The sequence below is a fragment of the Seriola dumerili genome, unplaced genomic scaffold (assembly GCF_002260705.1).
Source record: "Seriola dumerili isolate Sdu_G_001 unplaced genomic scaffold, Sdu_1.0 BDQW01000219.1, whole genome shotgun sequence".
In the NCBI taxonomy this organism is placed as follows: domain Eukaryota; kingdom Metazoa; phylum Chordata; class Actinopteri; order Carangiformes; family Carangidae; genus Seriola; species Seriola dumerili.
The window spans coordinates 1,060,717-1,081,922 of NW_019174474.1; the positions used below are offsets into that span (position 1 = coordinate 1,060,717).

The following is a 21,206-nucleotide window of genomic DNA, read 5'->3' on the forward strand; positions in this document are numbered from 1 at the left end:
GCACTCATAACTCCACCCTATTTCACTAGGAGCCACTGGAAGCCCCAGCAAAGAGTTCAAGGTTTTGAAAGCTTTGTTAAACTTTTACCCTCACACAAACTATTCCAAGCGACTGGAGCTCCGTGCCTTCAGTAGATTTTCAAAGTGATGTCTAATCCTGACTTCACAGTGCAGACCTTACAAATAACTGCAAATTACAGACAATAACCACACTCTCATATGAACACTTGAACAAAGTTTATTGTTGCTCTGTTTTTACAAAACATTACAAAATGACAAAATCTACAAAACATCTCTGAACAAAATTGAAATACAAAGTTTAGATTCTATACTGTAGAAAGTGCTTCAGCTGTCACATCTATAGTTAAGTTCATTATGTATTTCCAGTATGAAACCTTTCCTTTCCCTTCCTTTCCAACACAGACACGGCTCCTCCTCTGATTTACCTAACCTATGATATGAAATGGTAAGAATGACATGATATTAAATCCAATGATAAGGGATTTTAAATGGACTTCTGAATTAGCTTTTTCATAAACTTCTTACGCCTTGCCGCACGTTTTGATTTTTTTTTCTTCGTGTTGCCTCCTGTGTTCAAGTTGTTTGACTGTCCAGCTCCACAGCTGTTGGACTGTGATGACCCATCTCTCGTCGTCTGGTGGGATAAAGGAAAGCAAAAATGGATCTTTAAATAACCGGGTGCTAAATTCAAGTAGCACTACACATTATATCCTCCAACAATATTTTTGTTTGGTAGTCTCAGAAGTCAGTGGCAAATGTTGACAAAATGTACGGCTAAACACTTTTTTTTTATTGACAGTTGTTTTCTTTTGCTGTTGGACAAATTTAAAGATGTGTTCATGTCTTTACTATGTCAAATTTTTGACAGGCATTCTATGAATGTCTCAGAGTCTTACACGAATAAACCACACTAAGCTGCTGCTGATAATGGTATGCTACCTATTGTCCCTCTCGTTAGTTTTGGGCTTGTGCAGGCAAACTATGCAGTGGTGTGCTGGTTCAGCCTGCCTGATAAGGAAATGGCCAAATACTTTGTGCTCACTACAACTTAGTGGGAGACAGCATTTCATTTATCCTGGCTTTTAGGGAATCCCTGTGTCTGTATGCATTTGTGTGTCTGAGATAGGGTGTGGACTTCCTAGAAAATTAACCACTTAAGCACTTCCCAACAGCTCCAGTAACACTTCAACTTTTCATCTACTTGGGTGTGTCATTACTGATGTGTCTGGCCATGAACTCAGGGGATATCATATTTTTTCACAGTGCCATCCGTCAACACAGTAAGTACAGTGACAAAAAACAAGCACACACCTTTTGGAAGGGTTTTGGTGGGAAGGTGCAGGGGACACGGCCATGTGCTCGGTGGAAGGGTAGGACCACAGCTGGATCAACAGGTATCCAGGGCACGAGGCCAGAGGCTGGGGGCTGTGGGACAGAGCTGTGGAGCTGCTGCAGGCTGTATGACCCCCGACTCACTTTAGCTGCTTTTAATAAGGTCACAAATGGTTCCCCTGCTTTGTGCACAATCAGGTACTGTCCTTTGTCTAACCTACAAAATCAAATGAAGTGAATGAGGGTGTGTGAAAATCAAAACCCACATATTAGCACTCTGAGGGATCTCTTGTTTCCTGCCACATGATTGGAATGTAGGTAAACAGAGCCTTAAGAAAGCAGAAGGTGACACATCTTTTGAGGGTTGTTGAGTAATCGATTGTGTAACCCTCCAGTACAAACACGAGGGCCGACTGTCGTCATATCTTTAGCCCAAGGCTGTCAGCTCTGAATGTACAAAAATTTCTATCTTAATTTAATCTTAATCAAAGCATGAAGAAAGATGTTCCCAGACAATTCATCTGCACATGATCTTCCGCTAAAGAAAAGTTCAAGACCCAATCTCTCTCAAATTTTCATCAAATCAATCCACAGTTATCTATTCATATCTATCTTTACAGTTTTCACACTTTAAAAAAGTCATGTGCTTGCATTAGGATCAACGAATAAAAACTGTTGCATTAAAAATGCCCAAACTAACATTCTTTCTGCAGAAATGATTTAATAAGTTAACAGTCTTAAATGATAATGCATCTGAATAAAAAGAGGAAAATTATAGAAGAGGAGCTCAGCACTAAGAATCTTACCCAGTTAGCTTTTTCAATAGGTGGTGCAGTATATTCAGTGACTTTGATGGCCTGTGAATGGAAAAGAGATATCACCAAGTTAAAGTCTGTGTACTTTGGCGGGGTTCCAATTTTCAACACTGATTCAGGCGACAAAAACAGAGGCGATGATTGCGACCAATGATGAAAAGACCTGGATTATTGATAAACTGATGAACTGACTGAATCTTAAGTAACATAATCACAAAGAGATGCTTGGGTTAATCCTAATCATGCACACAACGACACTCACTTGAACCCACAGGAGACATTCTGTTTCCAGTCGTCTGGCAGCTTTCTCAGCAGAGCTACTTTTGATGTGTGTGCATTGATGTGAGCTACAGAGACAGACAGAGAGGGTGAGAGATACACCGAGAACAGAGCTAATGAGCGTGCATATCAAGAGCTTCACCTCATCATCAATGTCATTCCTAGTGCTTACAATGCAATTAGTCTGTGATGATTTGCCAGCGTTGTTACAAGCTTGAGTGGGGGGTAAAAAAATGCTTGTTGGTCTCGTCTTCTTTCCTGCCTCCCACTCCAGCTTATAATTCCTTCTTATTTCAACAGTGCCGTCCTTCAAGTATGGACTATTTTAAAGCCTAAATCCAAAACCATAAATAAACAAATGGGTAAGCCACATGATAAACCACATGATGAACTACGAACCAGAAAGCAAAGAAGGAAGTCCTTTATCAGCTGTTCCTGTCGCATTATATGGGAGATATTCCATATTGTTTCATACAGGCTATTCCTCTTATACTAACGTTAGTACGACAGTGTCCAATATTTCTGACTGGGAAATCTAACAATTTCTCTCTCTCTTTCAAATCTTTCAAAAAAATCATGGAACTCAGATGCCTGATGCAGAGTTACATCCACTTTTTTTTGTTTACAAAGTTGTTCATAGCAGAGCAGCTGAATAAAAGGAAGCAGTATAGAAGCTTGTACTTTCAATGTGTACTGTGCGTCAACTATGCTGACAGACTGGAAAGGCCTATAATTTGGAGATAGCTAGTTGCAAGAGCTATACATTAGACAGAAATTCATAATGCTGGGTAGATGCTGGTGACGTACAATCCCAGACAACACATACATAAGTCAAAAAAAATCAGTGCAGCTATTACAGGAAAGTATTTCCCTGAATCTTGAACTACAGGTAAACAGCACATGTAAGTCGACAGCATCCATTGAAGCAATTTAATCAAAGCTATAAACAACATTTAGCTGAGCTCCGCACACTGTATTCTTTGTAATTCCTCACAACCAAATGTGTCTGTTGTTATGGCAACAAAATAAACTTAATCACCACACAGTGGCAGCAGGATAGTGAGTCATCTGAAGACTATTCCATTGGTTTGTGGGAGGATATGCCTTGTGGACTCTTCTGAACGCAGTGAGGGAAGAAAAAGAGAAAATTCTCTTTTTCTAGCCACATAAATGTTACTTTGACTATTTTCTTAGCATTTATGTTGAGAAATGAAAGGCACTGCACTTGAACTGAGAGCAATTTGGGAACTTTCCTGCCTTGATTTTAACAGAATTCAGAAAGAACAGGATTGCCAGTAGCAGTACTAAAAGTTTTACCTATGTATGAAACTGTGCTGGAGTGGAGCAATGTCTCTGTCCACAGCTGGCAAGCCTCACTGCTGGTTAGACACTCAACACCATAACTCATCTGGTACTCCAGTTTGGGCAAGACATGCACTGGCACATGCTACTAGGGCAGAAAACAAAGGACACAAATAGGATGGTTAGAAATACGGATTTTACACTTCAATATATGAAGAGGATGTTTATAAACTAACATGTATACCTGGTTTTGGCCGCTGCCTACTTTTCTCGAATGGGTCAGTGAGACAGAGCTGCGCACCATGACCAGCAAATCTTGCAGACTGTAGAGCTTGTAGAGTAGGTTGCCCTTTTCTGGAGCCTTGTAATCTTGTTCATCCTCCGCACTAGCCTGTAGGTCTTGTGACAGTATTTCTGCATAGTGGACAACAATGCACTGTGTGTTAGTGGCATACAGACACAACTGAGATCCACACAATGAAAATCAATTTGACACTAACTTTTGTGCTCTGTCGTGTTGTTGTTGACCACTGGTGCAGATTTGTGGGGGGCAGTGCACGTCTCTCCGTCCTGGTTCTGGTTTCTCTCCAAGTATGAAGACACACAGGGCTTTACCAAAGACGTTTGATGGGAGTGAACTGAGGGTCCCGTGTTTCGGCTGGGTGAGTTAGTCTCCTGGGATATGGTGGAGCATTTGCCTGTGTCGTTGGCAGAGTTGAACATTGCTGTCTGCATGCGCAGGATCTCTCCCAGTTGGTCGCCAGCCTTTGATCTTTTGGATTGTCGCGTACGCCTTGGAACTTTTTGAGGGGAAGATAACTCTGAATTTACAGGGTCAGTCTTAGAGACTGGGGTGAGAGGGGGGTCAGATGAACATGATATGGGCTTAGGTTGTGTTGAAGGTGCTGGGGACACAGAGACATCAATGACCAGCTTCTCATCTTCAGAGTCTCCTGCAAACCCAAGGTCTTGGTCACTTTCCTGTGCAGAGTCCTGCCTCACCAGTTCACTCATTGGCACACTGGACTCACTCACAACTGGCTGGGCTGCCTCCTTTCTCATGGGATCATCCATAACTCTCAATGAGGTGTTCATCTCTTCTAGTGAACTGCTGCTAGTGTTTCCAAGATGCTCACTGGCCCTTTCACTTTTACTTAAAGTTGGGGCACTTGTAGTATTTTTAGTTTTAACACATGCATCCTGCTCATTGTGTATTTTCTGCTTCTTTGGGGCTTTAATAGGTGTTGTCTCTCCAAATGTCTCGAGGTCAGTAAGGTCCACCTCAAAGTCAAGACCGTTGTTTTCAAAACACACTGGATTTCTTTGTGAGCTCTCCTGATACAGAAACAGAAAACAAAATTATTGCCCTGATGAAAACACATACCACATACAGTATATTACCACCCTGTTGTAACCACCACCTCCTTGTACGTCAACATACCGCAGAGAGTTGCTGCTCATTCGCAGGAAGCTCTGTCATTAAATGAAACACATTTTTAATTCCATTCTTCTTGATGGAGAGCTTCAAACTCTCCTCATGGTAGAAGTGACTCCTCTCTCTCACTGTCATTTCAGTCTTCATGAGGGGTGAGTCTATGTACACAGTCTTCTTCTGACTACTGCCTGTAAATAAGACGTGAAATAAAGGACTACATGAAACAGTGACACCATGAGGCCATTTGATGAAAATGCACACTTCACTGCTACATACTGTGTTTCGTTAACAAATGTGATTAAAAATGTCTCACCTCTCAAAAACAAAATCAGATGCAAAACTCCTTATATGCAATGTCAACATGAAACCTCTTTTTTTTCTTTTTTTTTTTTAACAGTGAGTGTAAATCTATTACCTATATGTCAAAAACATAGATCCTTATGATCTAAAAATCTCAAGCAGTCTTTTTAAACTTTGAAACATATCATGGAGTAGCATTTTTTTTTTTACTATTTCAGCAAGTTAAAACTACGTGATTTTCAGTCTATTTTATTAGAATTCCTATAATCTTTTATTGAGAAGAACTTAAATTCAATAAGTGCCAACTTATACAAACTAAAACACAATACCATACTATACGTTTCTGTTTTCACTGTGCACACACTACTCTACTTTATTCTTTGGTATAAATGCAGCCGTATGAATCTGTGGTCACCATCTTATTCAAACATGTTTTTTGTAAGGTCAGGTCTACTGTCTGTATATATGCAAACCAAGATTTAAGTTGTCACCTGTTTAAAATGGGATAAAACAGCAAGATTATTTGGCATGATTTGATAGTTGAAGATGGCCAGCATGTATTGTTTTTAAGCATTGTACCCACTGGAAGTAGAGCCTAAATTTGCCCTAATTAATCTAATTTCCACCATGACAGCCTGAGTGGCTGAATGGTGTTGCTGTACCTTTTTCTGGATTTACTTTGATCCAAACAGGCAGTTCCCATGGCTCCCCAAAGTCAGGGCCATGGTTGTCCAGCAGCTTGACCAGGGCATCACGAGTCAGACACACGTGAGGCTCATAACGGGCACACAGCTTCTCTGCATTGCCATCCCTGCTGATGTTCTGTATAGAAAAACAAGACTAAGTCAAACCACCAGAACATCCACGATATCAATCAAACAAATACAAGTAACTACGCAAGTGTCTACAGTTAACTGGACTTTGACAGTACTGTGCCTGACCAAGCATCCTTCAGAAACACAATTAGTAGTGGTTTTGCTGAGCAAGACATGAACACCCTCTGGTGTCTTTTGTGAAAACTGCAAGAGCTGAAATGGAGTTACAATAGACCTGCGGTCATGAATCCCATTCTAGCAGTAAAACATCTTTGTGACTTTATTGGAGTAATTAAAAAAGCGAGACAATTGCTTACAGCGTGCATGTCCTTAGCTTTTTTAGCTGGAGGATTCTCTGATGAAACACTTTGATAATCCGATGCAAGCTGTGCATCAGCAGGCACTATCTTGTGGTCTGTAATATCCACATTGCCCTGGAGAAATAAAGGGTGCAAATATGGAAATGGAAGAAGTGAATCAACACCAAAAGACTGATTCTGCAATACAATACTTCAAGATGAAAGGTTGAACAGAAAACTGGACAATGGCATTTATGAACAGAAATATATGAAGTGGTAATCCTACACCTCCAGCACTGGAACAGCTCTTGTGTGATAGAAGCACTTCAAAAGTACATTACCATGATTAGCAGCTGTTTTTCAAAGGTCAGATTCAGCCCTGGGTTGAAAGTTCCCCCTGTCAAACTAGTCATCTCATGGATTTGGTAGAACTGAGGAAATGTCTTAATGCACTCCAAACAGCCCCTGAAGAAATCCTGAAAAACAAATTTGGGATCTGTATTTTAATACTTGTGAACACACATCACACAGAGCTGCTGACAGGTGCAATCCTTGAAGCATCAGTACCTCTGAATATTGCATAGCTCCCTGTGATATGAAGTTGTAGTCATCGGCACACATTTTGGCCACAGCTTGCAGGTACCTCATGAACTGTATCACTTCATTGTTTACTCGTCCTTTTAAGTTCTGAAATATCAGACCAAATTATTTGAGTTAAGAAATGCAACAGGGACCGTCAGAATCAAAATACTGTTAAGATGAATATGCTGGCACCTGTGGGGGATCACTGATTTTCTTTCTCATCAAAAAGCCGAGATATGTGTTCTGGTCTTTGCTGGACAGGGTGGACGTACAAGGGAATGGCAGTCTGGGTTCAGGGTAAGCAGGCACAGGCTCATTCTCAACCTGCTTGAGCTTCACTCTTGATTTTCTGGTATCCTTGCATTCTTCTTCACCATCCGCAACACTGTCTGCATATGGATCATCGCTATCAGAGCTGTCACAAAAGGACTCTTCCTTACTGATGCAACTGTTGTCTTTAAACTCTGCAGCGTCTTCTGTGGAGGGAGAGCAGGAGGCTTTTGCAGCCCCAACATCACACCCTTGTTTTATCTTGGTATTCTCTACAGGACTTAGGAGGAAAAAAAAAATCAAGGGGGAAAAGAAAATGCAGTCTCTAAAATGTATCTTAACTGATGTGTTACTTAATATGTTTATTTACTGACATACCTTTGGAGAAAGGCCCAGAGTTCCCTGATGTTAGGTGCGAGGGAATATTTTTCGTAGAAATCTCTGGTAAAGAATGGTGTGTCAGGAACAGGAGGGTCCTCCCTTTACATAAATATATTACATAATATATTATAATATATCTTTGCATTGCTTTTATTATAGCTGTTAGATTTGATATTCATTTTTACCATTTAACTAACCAAACACACATTCGGTGTCACACATGACATTGAATGCCATAGTGGTTAATGCCAAAGTCAAAAAAACAAAATATTTAAGATATCGCATTGTACACACATGTATTTTATACTTGATGAGCATCCACCAAGAGACAGATGTGGATGGGAGGCATGCACATGCCAATTAACCCGTATTCAATACTAATCTTATTTCCTTTTTAAACAGTTGGCCTAAACTAGATCAAATAAAATTAACATTTCCCTGTTTCAGCTTGAAAATACTATCACTAGCCTACTTTATTTTATTTTGTCAGTGCCATGTAGTTTTATTTTTTAGCTGCCAATCTTTGATCAACCCAAATTTAATCTGTGATCAATATTATACATTAGCCATCTGGCACTAATTAAAATGTGCCATTCGTTTTAGTAGTTTCTTCCTAATTTGTTACAAATAGCAAGGACCTTATCTAAATAACGTACTAACGAGAATGTAACGCTATATCTATCTCCCAGTATTTTGTGATAATGCCAACTGTACTATATTTTAGTACAACACGTGGGTAGAACACAGATCTCCTTCTGAGGCATGTTAAACATGTTACTATGAGCTTCCCCTTTCAACCATCAGAATACGGGATGACATTGTCGTTATCGTAACATTTCGGTGTTAAATCACTGTCCTGTATTATCAGTAACACGCATCCTGACAACAACGATACAATTGCAATGTCCAAATAATTATAAATGAATTAACAGTAGCGTTTTTGTGTAAGCAGTATGATTAGGATATTTACATGTTTTAGCTAAAATGATATACCATTGGTTTAAAATGATGCTAGACGTTGCATTCTATTATGCTATGTATTTCGTTAACTAAAGTTAAGTTTCTGTCTCACTGAATAGTTTGACTGACAGCTAAGGTTAACTGGTGCAGTTCTGTTTAGTCCTCCCCGGTACAGACTCGTGCTTTAAATATAACAGCAAACGTTCAGGAATAATAGCTGCGAACAGCCACATAATGGTAATCGCTGTCCGGTTGGGGACACTTTTATCATATAAGTAGCTAACGTTTGGTTAGCACGGCTGGCTGTTAACAGTCAGTCAAAACACAACTCTCAGTCGGGCTTAGCTTAGTATGCTAACTAGCTTGTTAGCTAAGAGCTAGTCAAGAGGATAGGTTAGCTAAATAGCCCGAGCTGTCTCAAAATCTACCACCACAGTCTGCAAAAGTTTGCAGTGAACGCATTACTTACCATACCAGCTCCATTGTTGTCCCTTTCTAATGGTCCGCAGGAATCACAACATATAACGTAAACGCTACTGTAAACATGTCAGTTAGCATTAGCCAGCTAACGAACGTTTGACTAGCGCCATTCTTCGTCTGGTGAAATTATGTTGATATTAAAGCTTTGTGAACATTGCTGCCCCCTTGTGGACATTTGTCTGTCTATCTGCCTATTTACTGAATATTAGCAAACACGTCCATGAAACAACAACATCTTTGTAGACTGCCTTTGGTGTCTGTCTAAAATATGAAAGCGGGAGAGGCAGAGAGTGGCAGCACCTGACTCTGCAGCCCATAATATCTTAGTATTGTCTGTTTCAAATAATAAAAAAAAATCATTCAGAAATTTTTACTCAAAGTTATAACTGCTGTAAATGAACAATCCCTTCATTGTTGTGGCTGAAGGACACCTCCATAAATTCTTATTCTTGTCCATTAAGACAAGGAACCTTAGCTGCCCATTTCTCCTCCAGTCATTCTCTCTGCAACTCAGCACAGTCTACATGCCTGTTTCTAAAAGCATGAATTAAAATAATCCCAAATACTGTCCTTACCTGCTCTTTGATTGTGTGCATAAACCTGAGTAAATCTGCAGATATTATCCCTGCTATTCCACATCTGGCTCAGGTATCAACGAGAGGGTACATGCACCCTTGTTTTGGTGAGTTCTACTCAATTATAATTCTCCATTATCATTATCTGGAAACAAATATAGTCCAAAACCTCATTTTGGGCTTACCTAAAATGGAGATATGCCTTTTCTGAACTCACTGAATGATAAAATGATGACACATTTACTAATAATCTAAGGAGATGACATTGATGGGTACATAGCGAAAACTAATTTAAAATTCATATAAATTATTACACAACTTTATCACATTGCAGTTCTTAACACATCATCGAAATGGCCAAGGTATTACATAGGAAAATGGAATTAAACATTAATTTTCCCTGCAGGGAAATTGGATTGGATTCATTTCCAGGAATGAATTTGGACTGCTATGACGTCTTTCATAAAATATCTTGCACTGATATGCTTTCTAAACCTTAATTTAGAGTATGGTTAAAAAAAAAAAATTCAAACTCATGATTTTCATTTCCAGCTGCACATATTTTGATGCAAGTATTACAAATTTAATGACATTATTTGCTCATAGGAGAACAGAACATTTGGAGAACAGTTTCCAGTGGAGTGGAGCTTTGATTAAATACTGAGTCACTAGGATGATTAGGCCTAATAAAATTATTGTGAATCAAAAATATTCAGTTTGATTAATTTTATTAAAAAAGTGTTTGTGTGTGTGTGTGTGTGTGTGTGTTTGTGTGGTGTGTGAGAGAGCAGACAACAGAAACAGTTAAACAGTCAGGAAATAAAAGCCCATTACAAGCGGTAAATTTTATTATGGGATAACAGCACATAAAGCACATCTAAAATCGATGTGTCCAATGCACTTTTAATAAAGGTAATATTAAAGGTACAGTTTCTAAGTACAATATAACAACATTCATATTAGAATGAAAAGTATTTAAAAGACAACATTAAATTTCTTATTTTTCTTTACAGCTGTATTTACAAAATGAATCAAAATACTTATTTTCATATTTAAGAATCAGACAAGAAGGAGCAAAACTACGTTTGTGAATAGACTACCTGCTAAAGAGAGTTCAAAAGAGCTGGATAAAAAGGTACATGATCATCTGTCCCCATTTTAACATCAGTAGCAAACGTGTGACTTAGAAATTTGTGACAACCACACACTAGTTTCGGCTTTCCCATAATTTGAACTGCTTTTGCATGGAAAAAGAATCCGAATCCACCCCTGCTCCACCCACCCTTCATGTTAAGTTACCCCGACCGACTGAGCGCACATTGAACACAGAACATTAAAGAAACCCAAATGTGTTGTATGCCTCTTATACAAACACATACAAATACTTGATATACAATGCATTAGTAAATCTTCTGTACTCAGCGAAATAAAAAATAAAATTGATATAAAACAAACAGAAAATGAAGAAAATATGGATTGCCTGTTAGTTTTTGCCTAGTTGAAACAAACAATGTGCAGGTGAACTTTTCTGTAATATTATTTGCGAGCATTTATTTGACCATTCAAGATCAATATGAAACAAACTTCCCATTTATGTTTCTCAAACAAGGTGGGGGGGGGGGGGGGGGTGACATGTACACTCTAAACAGACTGTCTATACATTAAAACCTTTTAACTTAGCGCATCAACCCACGTGAAAATGATCAACACAGAAAGAAAGAGTCTGAAAAAACATTTGAAGCATGTGAGAGTGAGAATTCATCCTCATGTACAAAAACACATTGTCACTTCAGTACACGTCTGGAAAAACCACAAAAAAAGACAATCAAAACCATGTATGCATCTTGTTACACCGAGAGGCACTCAGTGTGATACGTTGTGTATTATTGCAAGCATATTCTTACTGATATTTGCTACAGAGTGGAGAGAAAAGGTCAACTTTGTCCTCAAATGGCAATCCTTTCATGTACATTTGTAACACTTCATGTGGTGCAAAAGGCTTATGCCACTGGTCTGAAGAAACCACTGTTTCAGGCTAGTCTAAAATGGGGAATAACAAAAGCATACCGAGGCTCTGTTTAATGAAATCCAAGCACCACTTCCCTGCATCAGGTGAAGAACTATGCCGACACAAGAGAGGTAAATATTTAGTATCTTAAAACCTGACAAACTATAGCCTCAGTGAGTGGTTTTTTACAATCAGACAAAGAAAAAACACAATACTGCCGTTTCAGTTTGAATATTATCATTTTTCCACAAACCAGAAAAGCAACCTTAAATAGCTTGTTAATTAGCAGATACTAGCTTTGCTATAAGTCAGAAGGAAATAAGTGCCTTACCCCAAGACGAGCACACTGATACAGGTACTGGCTGGGTAATTTTACCACTATCATTTTCATTATTATTATCATTTATTGAGTCCTAATATCAATAATACATTAATATGCAATGAAATGAATGTACTAAGAGGGCAGCCAGGCTTAGGAATCAATACTTTGTTCACAAAATTAACTTACCTAGCACCACACATCAGGGCAACACAAAATAAATGTCAGCACACCCTGTCTCTATCAAACTAATCCTAAAGGAGGGAAGCAAACTAGAAACAGAGTTATCATACAATATGGTGTAATTGATAAACAGATAAATATTTTCACTGGGTAGGCCTTAGTAGCAGTATTTTCCTCTTACCTATACAGACAGAAGTTACAAAGCTACCTTTATACATGTGATCAATAATAACATTAAATATGGTGAATAAACAGCCGAGAATGAGGGAGAGAGAAAGAGTGAGAAAATAAGATATACAGCATACAGGCCATGTCAAGTTCTTAGTTCTCCACCTGGGAACAGAACTGGTCAAATATACAGATGAAACATAAAAACATCCACAAAATCAACACAAAATAAAACAAAAAACCAAAAAGTGATAAATAAGAGGTGTATTTACATGCAGATGTTCAAAGACTATTATGCACAAAAGAATCAAAAATAATACACAGACATATATTATTGCTTGACATTCGATTATGGCTAAAAGTTGCTTTTCATTTTTATTTTTTTAAACTATATTCTTAAACGTTTTTTTAATCATAAATCCTTATCAGCTGTGCTTTGGAAAATGAGTTCTGTTAAAATGTGATGACTGACTCATAATTCTGGGTAACACACCGACACTCCAGCACAACGTTCAGCGTGACATAACACTGATCTTCACAATTTATGGTCACAAAGACTCATTTTTTCACAATTTACAGTCCTGAATTCATTTCAGCTCATTTCAGCCTCGGCTGTGGCTGCGCTGTCCGAGCTGATGGCGAAGCGTGTTTTTGCCGTGAAGCTGGTCAATGTTGCTTCATGGCATTCTGCAGACCAATGAATTGTTGAAGGCATTATGTCATGCTTTTGAAACCTACACCTATTATGGATGGATCAAGCTCAGCATTTCCAAAACCTTTATTTAAAAAAAAAAACAAAAAAAAAAAACAAAAACAAAAAAAACAAGTCCAACATAAAATCAAGACCACCTCATCCGCATAACCCTGTTCCTCTGTAATTATTAAAGCCTTGTCTGGGGTTTATTTTATTCACACACCGTGAGAACAAATACATACACACACGCACACACACACTATTGCTTTTTACAAACAGACAACAGAGCAGAGACAGAAGGACCAGCACATTTTACTGTATACTATACACTGATTGAATAGCACACTTAGCATCAATCCCTTATTTAAATTGGGATTTCTCAAGTGAGAATATACAGAAGGACATCACTTTACAGGCCTGTGTGAAGGTGCAGTTTATAGTTAGACACAAGTATTCATGTGTTTGATGACCATTTTCTGCTATCTTGCCAATATCGCAACCATACCAGTACATAAGGAGATGAAGACAGTAATGGGGGTTTATTACATTTTGTTCTGGACTGAGAGGAAATGTTATCAGTTTGAATCAGCTGAATGAAGAAGGTCAATTCAAAAGGATGATGACTGCACTGTAGAGACCCGTAATTGTAACACAAGGCATATTGCTCGTTTTATATTGTCGAACATATTACAAGCCACTCAACTATTTAGACTTGAATGAAAATAAGATTTTCACTTTGTGACGGCAGACCTTAGCTGATCATATTTGATGAAATACTGAATTGTTTTATGTGACCATCAAACAAGATTCAAACTGAATCATTTTCAAGAAACAAACTTTTTTTTCTCTTTTTTTTTTGCAAATAAATAACAGGAAATCAGCCAAATGTCCGACTCTTCATTATTTTCTGAACAGTTAAGTGTTGTACTGCATGTTCAGTGTGCTATGCCAAAAAGTTCAGCCACCTCCTCTTTATCAATTGAGTGCTAATAAGTTCACAGAAGAGCTAATGAAATGCTCTGCAACTATCCAGAGGAAAGCGAGCTGCTTCTTCAGTCTACCTGTTACCTCCCTGAGCATTCACACCTCACCCTCCTCGCTGCTCTTGCAGGGCCTCTGGGCCTCTCAACCTGGATTGTCTAGCAGTGTTCCAGACTGGGTTTCTTTTGCTGGGAGACTGAGGTTTACTAGTCGTAGAGGGCTTGTGCATATCCAAATAGCATTGGATCATAACAGAGATTATTACTTAGGTACAGCATATCTACTACAACCCAAACACAAGAGATTTAGTATTGCATAAGAATATTTGGTTTTTCTAACAAAGAGGGTTATCATTTTTAAAGACCCTGATGACACCATTTGAAACCAAAACAGATTTTTTTTTTGTGTGTGTGTGATAAATATGCTGTGTACTGATAAAACTGTGGTTTGTAAAAGTGATGGGCTTTGTTGGTTTTACAAATGAGATTTTTTTTTTTTTTTTTTTCTATTTAAACTTGACCATAGGGGCGCAGTGGTCTTTGAGTGGCTGGAGGCCCCATCAAGAATGTAAAATTCTGAACAACTCAGTGATGAATATTCAAATGTTAATCTCAACCACCTCTCATGGACACATCCCTGAACAAAAAAAAAAAACCAAAAAAAAAAAAAAAAAAACCAACACAACAAACTAAACCTAATGAGTACAAACAAATGTCCTCTCTAACTGAAAGCGCAAAAGAAACTCTTCCCTGAGGGGTGACAGCACAAGGCATTAACGCCTTGTACAAATTGCACGGCAGAGGAATGATAGTGTGCAAACAGAAAACAAAAGACAAACAACTGGATTCTATGTCGGTGACAGATGTGTTAACATGCTTTGTTGGATTGTTGGATTTCTAAAGGGATATCATTTTTTTTTTTTTTTTTCCAGTTTTTTTCTTCTTTTTTTTTTACAGATATTCCTAGAAGCCGCTACTGAGATTGCTGGAATGTCTTAGGAATCCATTCTACATTACAGACGAGTAGACTGGAAAGCGGAAGCAACGACTACTGTTTGGCACATCCAGGGTTTTTTCTACCACTTTACTACCACACTGACAAGAAAAGACACACTCAACAAAACAGAAGCACGACAACAAAGCATTCTGAAAATAGCACTTGTCCTACCATTTTTATGTTTCTCCCCTAATCATACAAACAACAGCTAGTCTAATTATTGCAGGAATATAGTTAAGTGCTACCTGACATCTTTTTCTCTCCCTCGTTCTCTTTCATGAGTTTATTAACCAAAACATGTTACAAAAATAGAAGCTTTACTACCAGACAAGGCTTTGAATATTCACTTTCCCTTCACTGTTTCCTCTGTGTCCTGTTGCGGTGCTGCCGGGCGGAGGCTGTGGTGAGAAGGCAGACAAAGCCACTCAAAAATAACTACAAACCCTCCCCCACCCCAAGAAAAAAAACAAAAAACAAAAAAAAAACAAACACTCAAAAACCGTCTGAGAGAAGCTTGTAAATGTGCTTTTAGGTTAGACAACGTATCTTTGTCATCAGGCTGTTAAGTAGCTTGCTGTATCTTTAGCTTCCACTAGATGGAACAATTGGATTACAGTCAATGTGTGATCGTTCCAGTTCAACCACAAGAATATTCGATATTGATTTGCTAGACCTGGCTGATTTTATGTTTTATTTTTATGTTTTTTAATAAATTACCTTTTCCCAATAAAATGAGGACCAAATATTTAGAAAATAATATGACAGAATATGAAAACCATTGTATTGCAAATGTCTCACCATACCTTTGTTTTACTTATGTTTTAAATGCTGTTCAATCCACGTCTGTTCATAACACAGAACAGGAAAGCCTTGACACGGTAACATTACCTTTACTGTACGTGTGCATATATTCTCTAAAAGAAGTATCAGAGCTACATTTTGACAGGTGTTGTCAGGCAGTTGTTGAGCTAACAGGTGATTAGAGTGTCTCTAACCTGCCTTCTCATACATGCCTCTTTGTTAACCGGCGAGCAGCCACGCCAGCCATCCTACCAGACAGCCCTAACAACTTCTAGACCAGTATCATCTGTTGCTCCCAGGACCCGCCTCTATGACCATGGTTCAACTTGTATTTCTTGTGCACATGCAACACATCACTAGGTAAATATACACGTCTTAAATTAAAGAAAGGTGTAAATAAAAGTGCCTTATCAATTCAACAATTAAGAATGGTCTAACTACTAATATCATACATGTTATTTAAAATAGATTCTATAAACATTACTTTTTTCTGTATAGTAAGTACTTATGACCATATACCCTGTAGTACATTATAAAACAGGTGGAATGGACCCTTTTCATTGTGTTGGTGCCCTGTGCTTCTCCAGGGCACCTGTCCAGAGAAGGATTAATAGCAGATGGCCTTACATGATTTCACTATGCAACAATGGTGGATGGAGTCTTTGACAGCTAAAATCATTGCGGTTTCATTAGAATTACCAGAATTCTATGTTTCTTTTTTTTTTTTTTTTTAAACGATTGTCCATAGAGAGGTACCGATTGCATCACCATGCCGACGGAGCCTCCCTTAAAGTTGCTGTGAGTTTTCATTCCAAGCACTGCGTCCAAAAGATACGACTGAACACAAGAGAAAAACGGCTGAACTTGACCAAAGTGTGCGCATTTATCCGCTTTTTATTTCGGGATAGGGACAGGACTATTTGAAGTGTTGAATATGAAAATACTAAAAACAGTTTCGGGAGTGTAATCTGAAAAATAATACTGATGTTGATTCATCTTCATTATCTTCTTCATTTATCTACTGAAGATGTCTTCAGCTATTTTAATGCCAATAGTGTCACATTAATTGTTTATATGATTACAAATCAGATGCACAGATAAATCATCATAATAGTGATTCAATAAATATTGGTGAAAATGAATGAATGATCGTAATGACTCTCAAGTTCCATGTTAGAAATGCGCATAAAAAGGTCAAATTCAACCAGACAGAAATTATTTGTCCCTATCTCCTCTTCATGTCCCATGGGGTGTCGGGTCCCACAAGTCTTCCAAAGAGAACTAAATTCAATAAAGTAAACCTTGAGAATCAACTCCCTAAGCCCTCCCCTCCAATGCAAAAGACGAAGTTGAACAGCGTGCCATCTGTCCGCTCTGGTTTGTGCAGGGCACCAATAAAGTGTCTCAGATTCCTCCTCCACATTCCCCTACGGTGGGCACACTGGCACCTGGCAGGGCTGCTACCCGTCAACGGGCATGGACTGCTCAAAGTCTGATCCGAACAGCTCCTTGTATAAGGGGGGGAAGTGGGCACGCACAATGTCTGGGTATATTGCTTTGAAAGCTGTAAGCTTCTCTGTATGCCTACTGCACAGCGCTCGCAGTGTCGACACTTTGCATATCAACTGTGGAGAGAGAGGAGACAGGCTGTTTAGATTTACATGGAGGCAAGGACATGGAGCAATGGTAGTGAAAAACATTCTTCCCTACAGTGTATTCCCACTCGCACAGGGGCAAACAGACTTGTAAATATTGAGCCAAGCGCTCAGACACGAGGAAAACTTGACATTTCATATGATGGAGCTGGTACAATTGATAAATTGCCACTATTCTACTGATAAAAAAAGTATGTAACATTATGAATGCTTCCCCTGAAATCTATTAGTTTAATCTAATGTACTAAAAATGTTTGATAGCCTGTGGGTAAAGATCCTAAACAGCAGGAGATTACACTGCTACAACATGCTTAGCAGACAGCCACTTTCAGGGATAATGGATGGAGCATGTACTGCATCGCACTGTACCTTTGTAAGTATACCATCCTCTCTGTGGTTCTTCTGCAGGACGTGCTGGAGGGCCAGTTGGATCTTCTGCTGGAGTTTCTCCACCTTCACCTTCTCCTGCAGCCAGGACCGGTCTGAAAAGGAAATTATCAGAACTTTTCGTTACTGCACAGTCACATGTAGGCAACTTGGCTCATGTGAAAAGTAATGATGCACTGCCACTAGTCTAAGATATTAATTGATAGAGAAAAACAGGAGGGCAACAGCATTCCTTATCATGGTGAATGTGTGTACTATCCTTTTTTTTTTTTTTTTTTTTTTTTTCCTTGCACTGTGAATGACACCTACCAGCAGACATCAACACAAAGGCGGAGAACAGGGCGATCTCATCCTCAGACAGGTGCATAGAACACAAGTTTTTCCCAAACTCGAAGACGGAGCTGATCAAGTCGTCACAGCCTGCCACAGCAAAGGACGCAGAGAGAGGGCTTAGGATGAGGAAGACCAAAGAACAACATTCACTCTTGATCTTTATTGGGAGAGAGGCACACGGGGAGGGGAGAGGAAGGGGAAGGAATGAAAAAGAACGGCATGCTGACAGCACATGGGAGCGTCTTGAGCAGAACAGGCAATGCTTTTACTGAGTTTTGCCTCCCAGACGAGTCACTTTTGGCAGTTGGGTGGTGTTATGCAAGCCAAAATGAGGTCACTATTGAGGCTTTTAGTTAAATCAATTATCGGGGATAGAGAGAGACAGGCGGATGCCACCGCGGCTCGGGAAGCCCATCACTCTGCCTCCCCCGCTGCGGACCCCTCTGCACAGAACACACAGGACACTGGGACAGACACACATGCTCGCTCGTAAACACACAAACACAGAGTTACAGGGATTGTTAAACTCACACTAAGAAACAGAATTCAGCATTTTTTACTGCCACTATGGGACACATTTACATTTTTCGTCAAAAGGCAGTTGGAAGTGCAAGAAAATCCATGGTGGAGAGTCTTAGTAATGTCATGGCAGCCAAACACAAATGCTATTTGCTTTTGCCTGAGATGTTTTATGTCAGACTATCAATGATGGTTTTGATAGCTCTCTCCCAAAAGACACTCTGTCTGGCTTTATTTATTCCACAGTTACAGGAGCCATATGCAGCAGAGCCTCACTAACATCTCTGTTCTACCATAAATAACCACTGCAGAGACAGCAATGCCAGGTGAGGCAGGGACGAGTGCTCAGTGTTTGCTTCCAGGCCTTCAGCATTGTGTAGAACAGAACAGCAGACTCTAATTTTGGCTATTACACCAAGGAAAGGAGTATAAGACACTGTAAGAAAACACACACAGCAGCAGCAGCAGCAGCAGCAGCACCACCACCAGCAGCAGCAGCAGCACCAGCACCAGCAGCACACTAATACACACATGCACACTCACTCAAACGTGCACACACACACACACACACACTCACACACACACACACACACACATACACCCACTCTACTTACCTAATGACTTGAACACATCAGGTCCGGCATATTTTCCATCAAAATAGACTGTGTTGTTTTGCGAGTCAAAGGCACGGCACATTCTGACAAACACAACTTCCAAAGAGCCTGTGGAGACATACAGGAACAAGATGCTGAATCTGAGCTTTGTTTCTTTCTTTTTTTTCTTTTTCTCCCTAACAGTTGCACATCAGTCAGGGATGCAAAGCACATGATTGTGCTTTGTGCTATTCTTCAACAATATGAGTAACACAACCACTTTGAAATAGAGACGACTGCCATCAGAGGGAAAAGAAAAATCACCTCTGCAGATGATAATATCACAGACGGGAGGCTATTCTTCCATAATGACATGCCAGATAAAAATTGTGCTTCATTCAGTAGTGACAGTGCTTATTCATTCAACCTTTATTTAGTGAGATAGGTGGGGAAATTATTCTATGCTGTAATTTGTACCACTCAGTGGGAGTGGATAAGAGGATCAGGAAAATATAACAGAAGCCATTACTGCCTCTAAGGAAGATGCTACTGTTTTAAAATGTCATGTCTGACAAGGGATCTCAGTCTTTATTTCATTATTCATATGGCTGTGCTAATGTAAACAATACCCAGGGAAAGACCCAAGAGAGGTGTTTGTTTGCTGCATGCGCAGTAGGTGTGTATGTGTGTGTTTGAGCATCTCTATTTATGCATAAATATAGGTGACAGTGTGCACAGAGCCGTATCAGTGTTTAATATTCTGTAAGTATGTCTTCACGAGAGCAATTCCAATGGGCAGACATCACTGGTGTCTGGGAAAAGCGGGGGAAATGGCAGCCGTCATGATAAGTATTATCTGAGCTCAGAGAACACATTGCTTATCTAACGCTGTGTCCATCTTTGCTATGTATGTAATGAACAGAGGAAAATAGAGAGCGACAGAGACAGAGAGAGGAAACAGGCAGGGCAGGGTCTCCTCTCTGTGACACTGTCTGTGCGTGTGAAGAAGAGGGCTTTGTGCAGTCAGGTCAGCTACGCCCTTGTGACAATGCCAGAGGGGGGTGGTGGTGGTGGTGGTGGTGGTGGTGGAGGTGGTGGGTGAGTCTGACGGCAGCAGGCCATGTTGACAGGCTGTCATACCTGCTTTCAGCAGCACTATCTGATCGTTCTGACACAGCTCCATGAAGCCGTCGATGCGCTTGGCGAACTCCACCACATACTGAATGGCCTCTGTTATTTTGATAGCACACAGCTGCCACATGACTTCCCGGGGCTAAGAACAGATAGGACAGAGAATGGGTTATCTACTTTAAAACAATGTATTTGATGATTGCGACTGCTGTGGAAGCCAGCGCGGGCCCGGCTGCGGTCAAGATACCTTGTTCTGGTAGCTCTCCACCTCTTCCTGCAGGAAGGCCTGCCAGGTCATCTGCTGCAGCTCCTCCCTCAGGTACTGACATGTCTCCATGTGTGACTTGGAGATGTTCTGGGCCAGGTGCTCTGCAATACAACCATCATCACAAACCCAGAAGATCACAGTTGAGATCTGAATGTTCCTCACAAGGCTATGAGAAAGTGAAGACCTCACTGATGAAATATGCCACAGGAAAAGAAGATTTATTTACTGAGCTTTCAAGAAGGAGGAGAGGCGGATACGCGTGGGCTTTTTTGACTGGGAAAAGGCTTGTTGACATTTCCTTTTACTGCCTGCAGGAAGCTCATA

At 39.7% G+C, this 21,206-nt stretch overlaps 2 protein-coding genes across 2 annotated transcripts in view; both read right to left on the reverse strand.

The window, feature by feature from the left end:
- Positions 1-220: 220 nt before the first annotated feature.
- Positions 221-9,381, reverse strand: ice2 (interactor of little elongation complex ELL subunit 2). Its single transcript, XM_022754519.1, has 15 exons — positions 9,261-9,381; positions 7,829-7,930; positions 7,373-7,730; positions 7,166-7,285; positions 6,940-7,074; positions 6,617-6,733; positions 6,147-6,306; positions 5,191-5,372; positions 4,250-5,084; positions 3,994-4,163; positions 3,765-3,894; positions 2,431-2,515; positions 2,160-2,210; positions 1,333-1,570; positions 221-655 (listed from the first exon to the last, which is right to left on the reverse strand). The coding sequence occupies exons 1-15, from the start codon at positions 9,272-9,274 to the stop codon at positions 506-508; spliced, it is 2,847 nt and encodes a 948-aa protein (XP_022610240.1). The 5' UTR covers positions 9,275-9,381; the 3' UTR covers positions 221-505.
- Positions 9,382-16,711: 7,330 nt separating this feature from the next.
- The window catches only part of LOC111228395 (nuclear receptor ROR-alpha), a 41,127-nt gene continuing 36,632 nt past the window's right edge, over positions 16,712-21,206 (reverse strand). The window contains exons 5-10 of the mRNA XM_022754241.1: positions 20,862-20,983; positions 20,624-20,756; positions 19,505-19,612; positions 18,348-18,458; positions 18,021-18,133; positions 16,712-17,621 (exon numbers count right to left, since the gene is read on the reverse strand). Of these exons, the coding sequence (XP_022609962.1) occupies positions 17,457-17,621; positions 18,021-18,133; positions 18,348-18,458; positions 19,505-19,612; positions 20,624-20,756; positions 20,862-20,983 (752 nt within the window). The 3' untranslated portion in view covers positions 16,712-17,456. The remainder of the gene's footprint in view (positions 17,622-18,020; positions 18,134-18,347; positions 18,459-19,504; positions 19,613-20,623; positions 20,757-20,861; positions 20,984-21,206) is intronic.

Coding starts and splice junctions, on each gene's coding strand:
- ice2 (XM_022754519.1), bottom strand. Junction 1,571..2,159: donor CTATTGAAAAAGCTAACTGG/GTAAGATTCTTA, acceptor TTGATTTTGTAG/GTTAGACAAAGGACAGTACC. Junction 656..1,332: donor CACCAAAACCCTTCCAAAAG/GTGTGTGCTTGT, acceptor TTATCCCACCAG/ACGACGAGAGATGGGTCATC.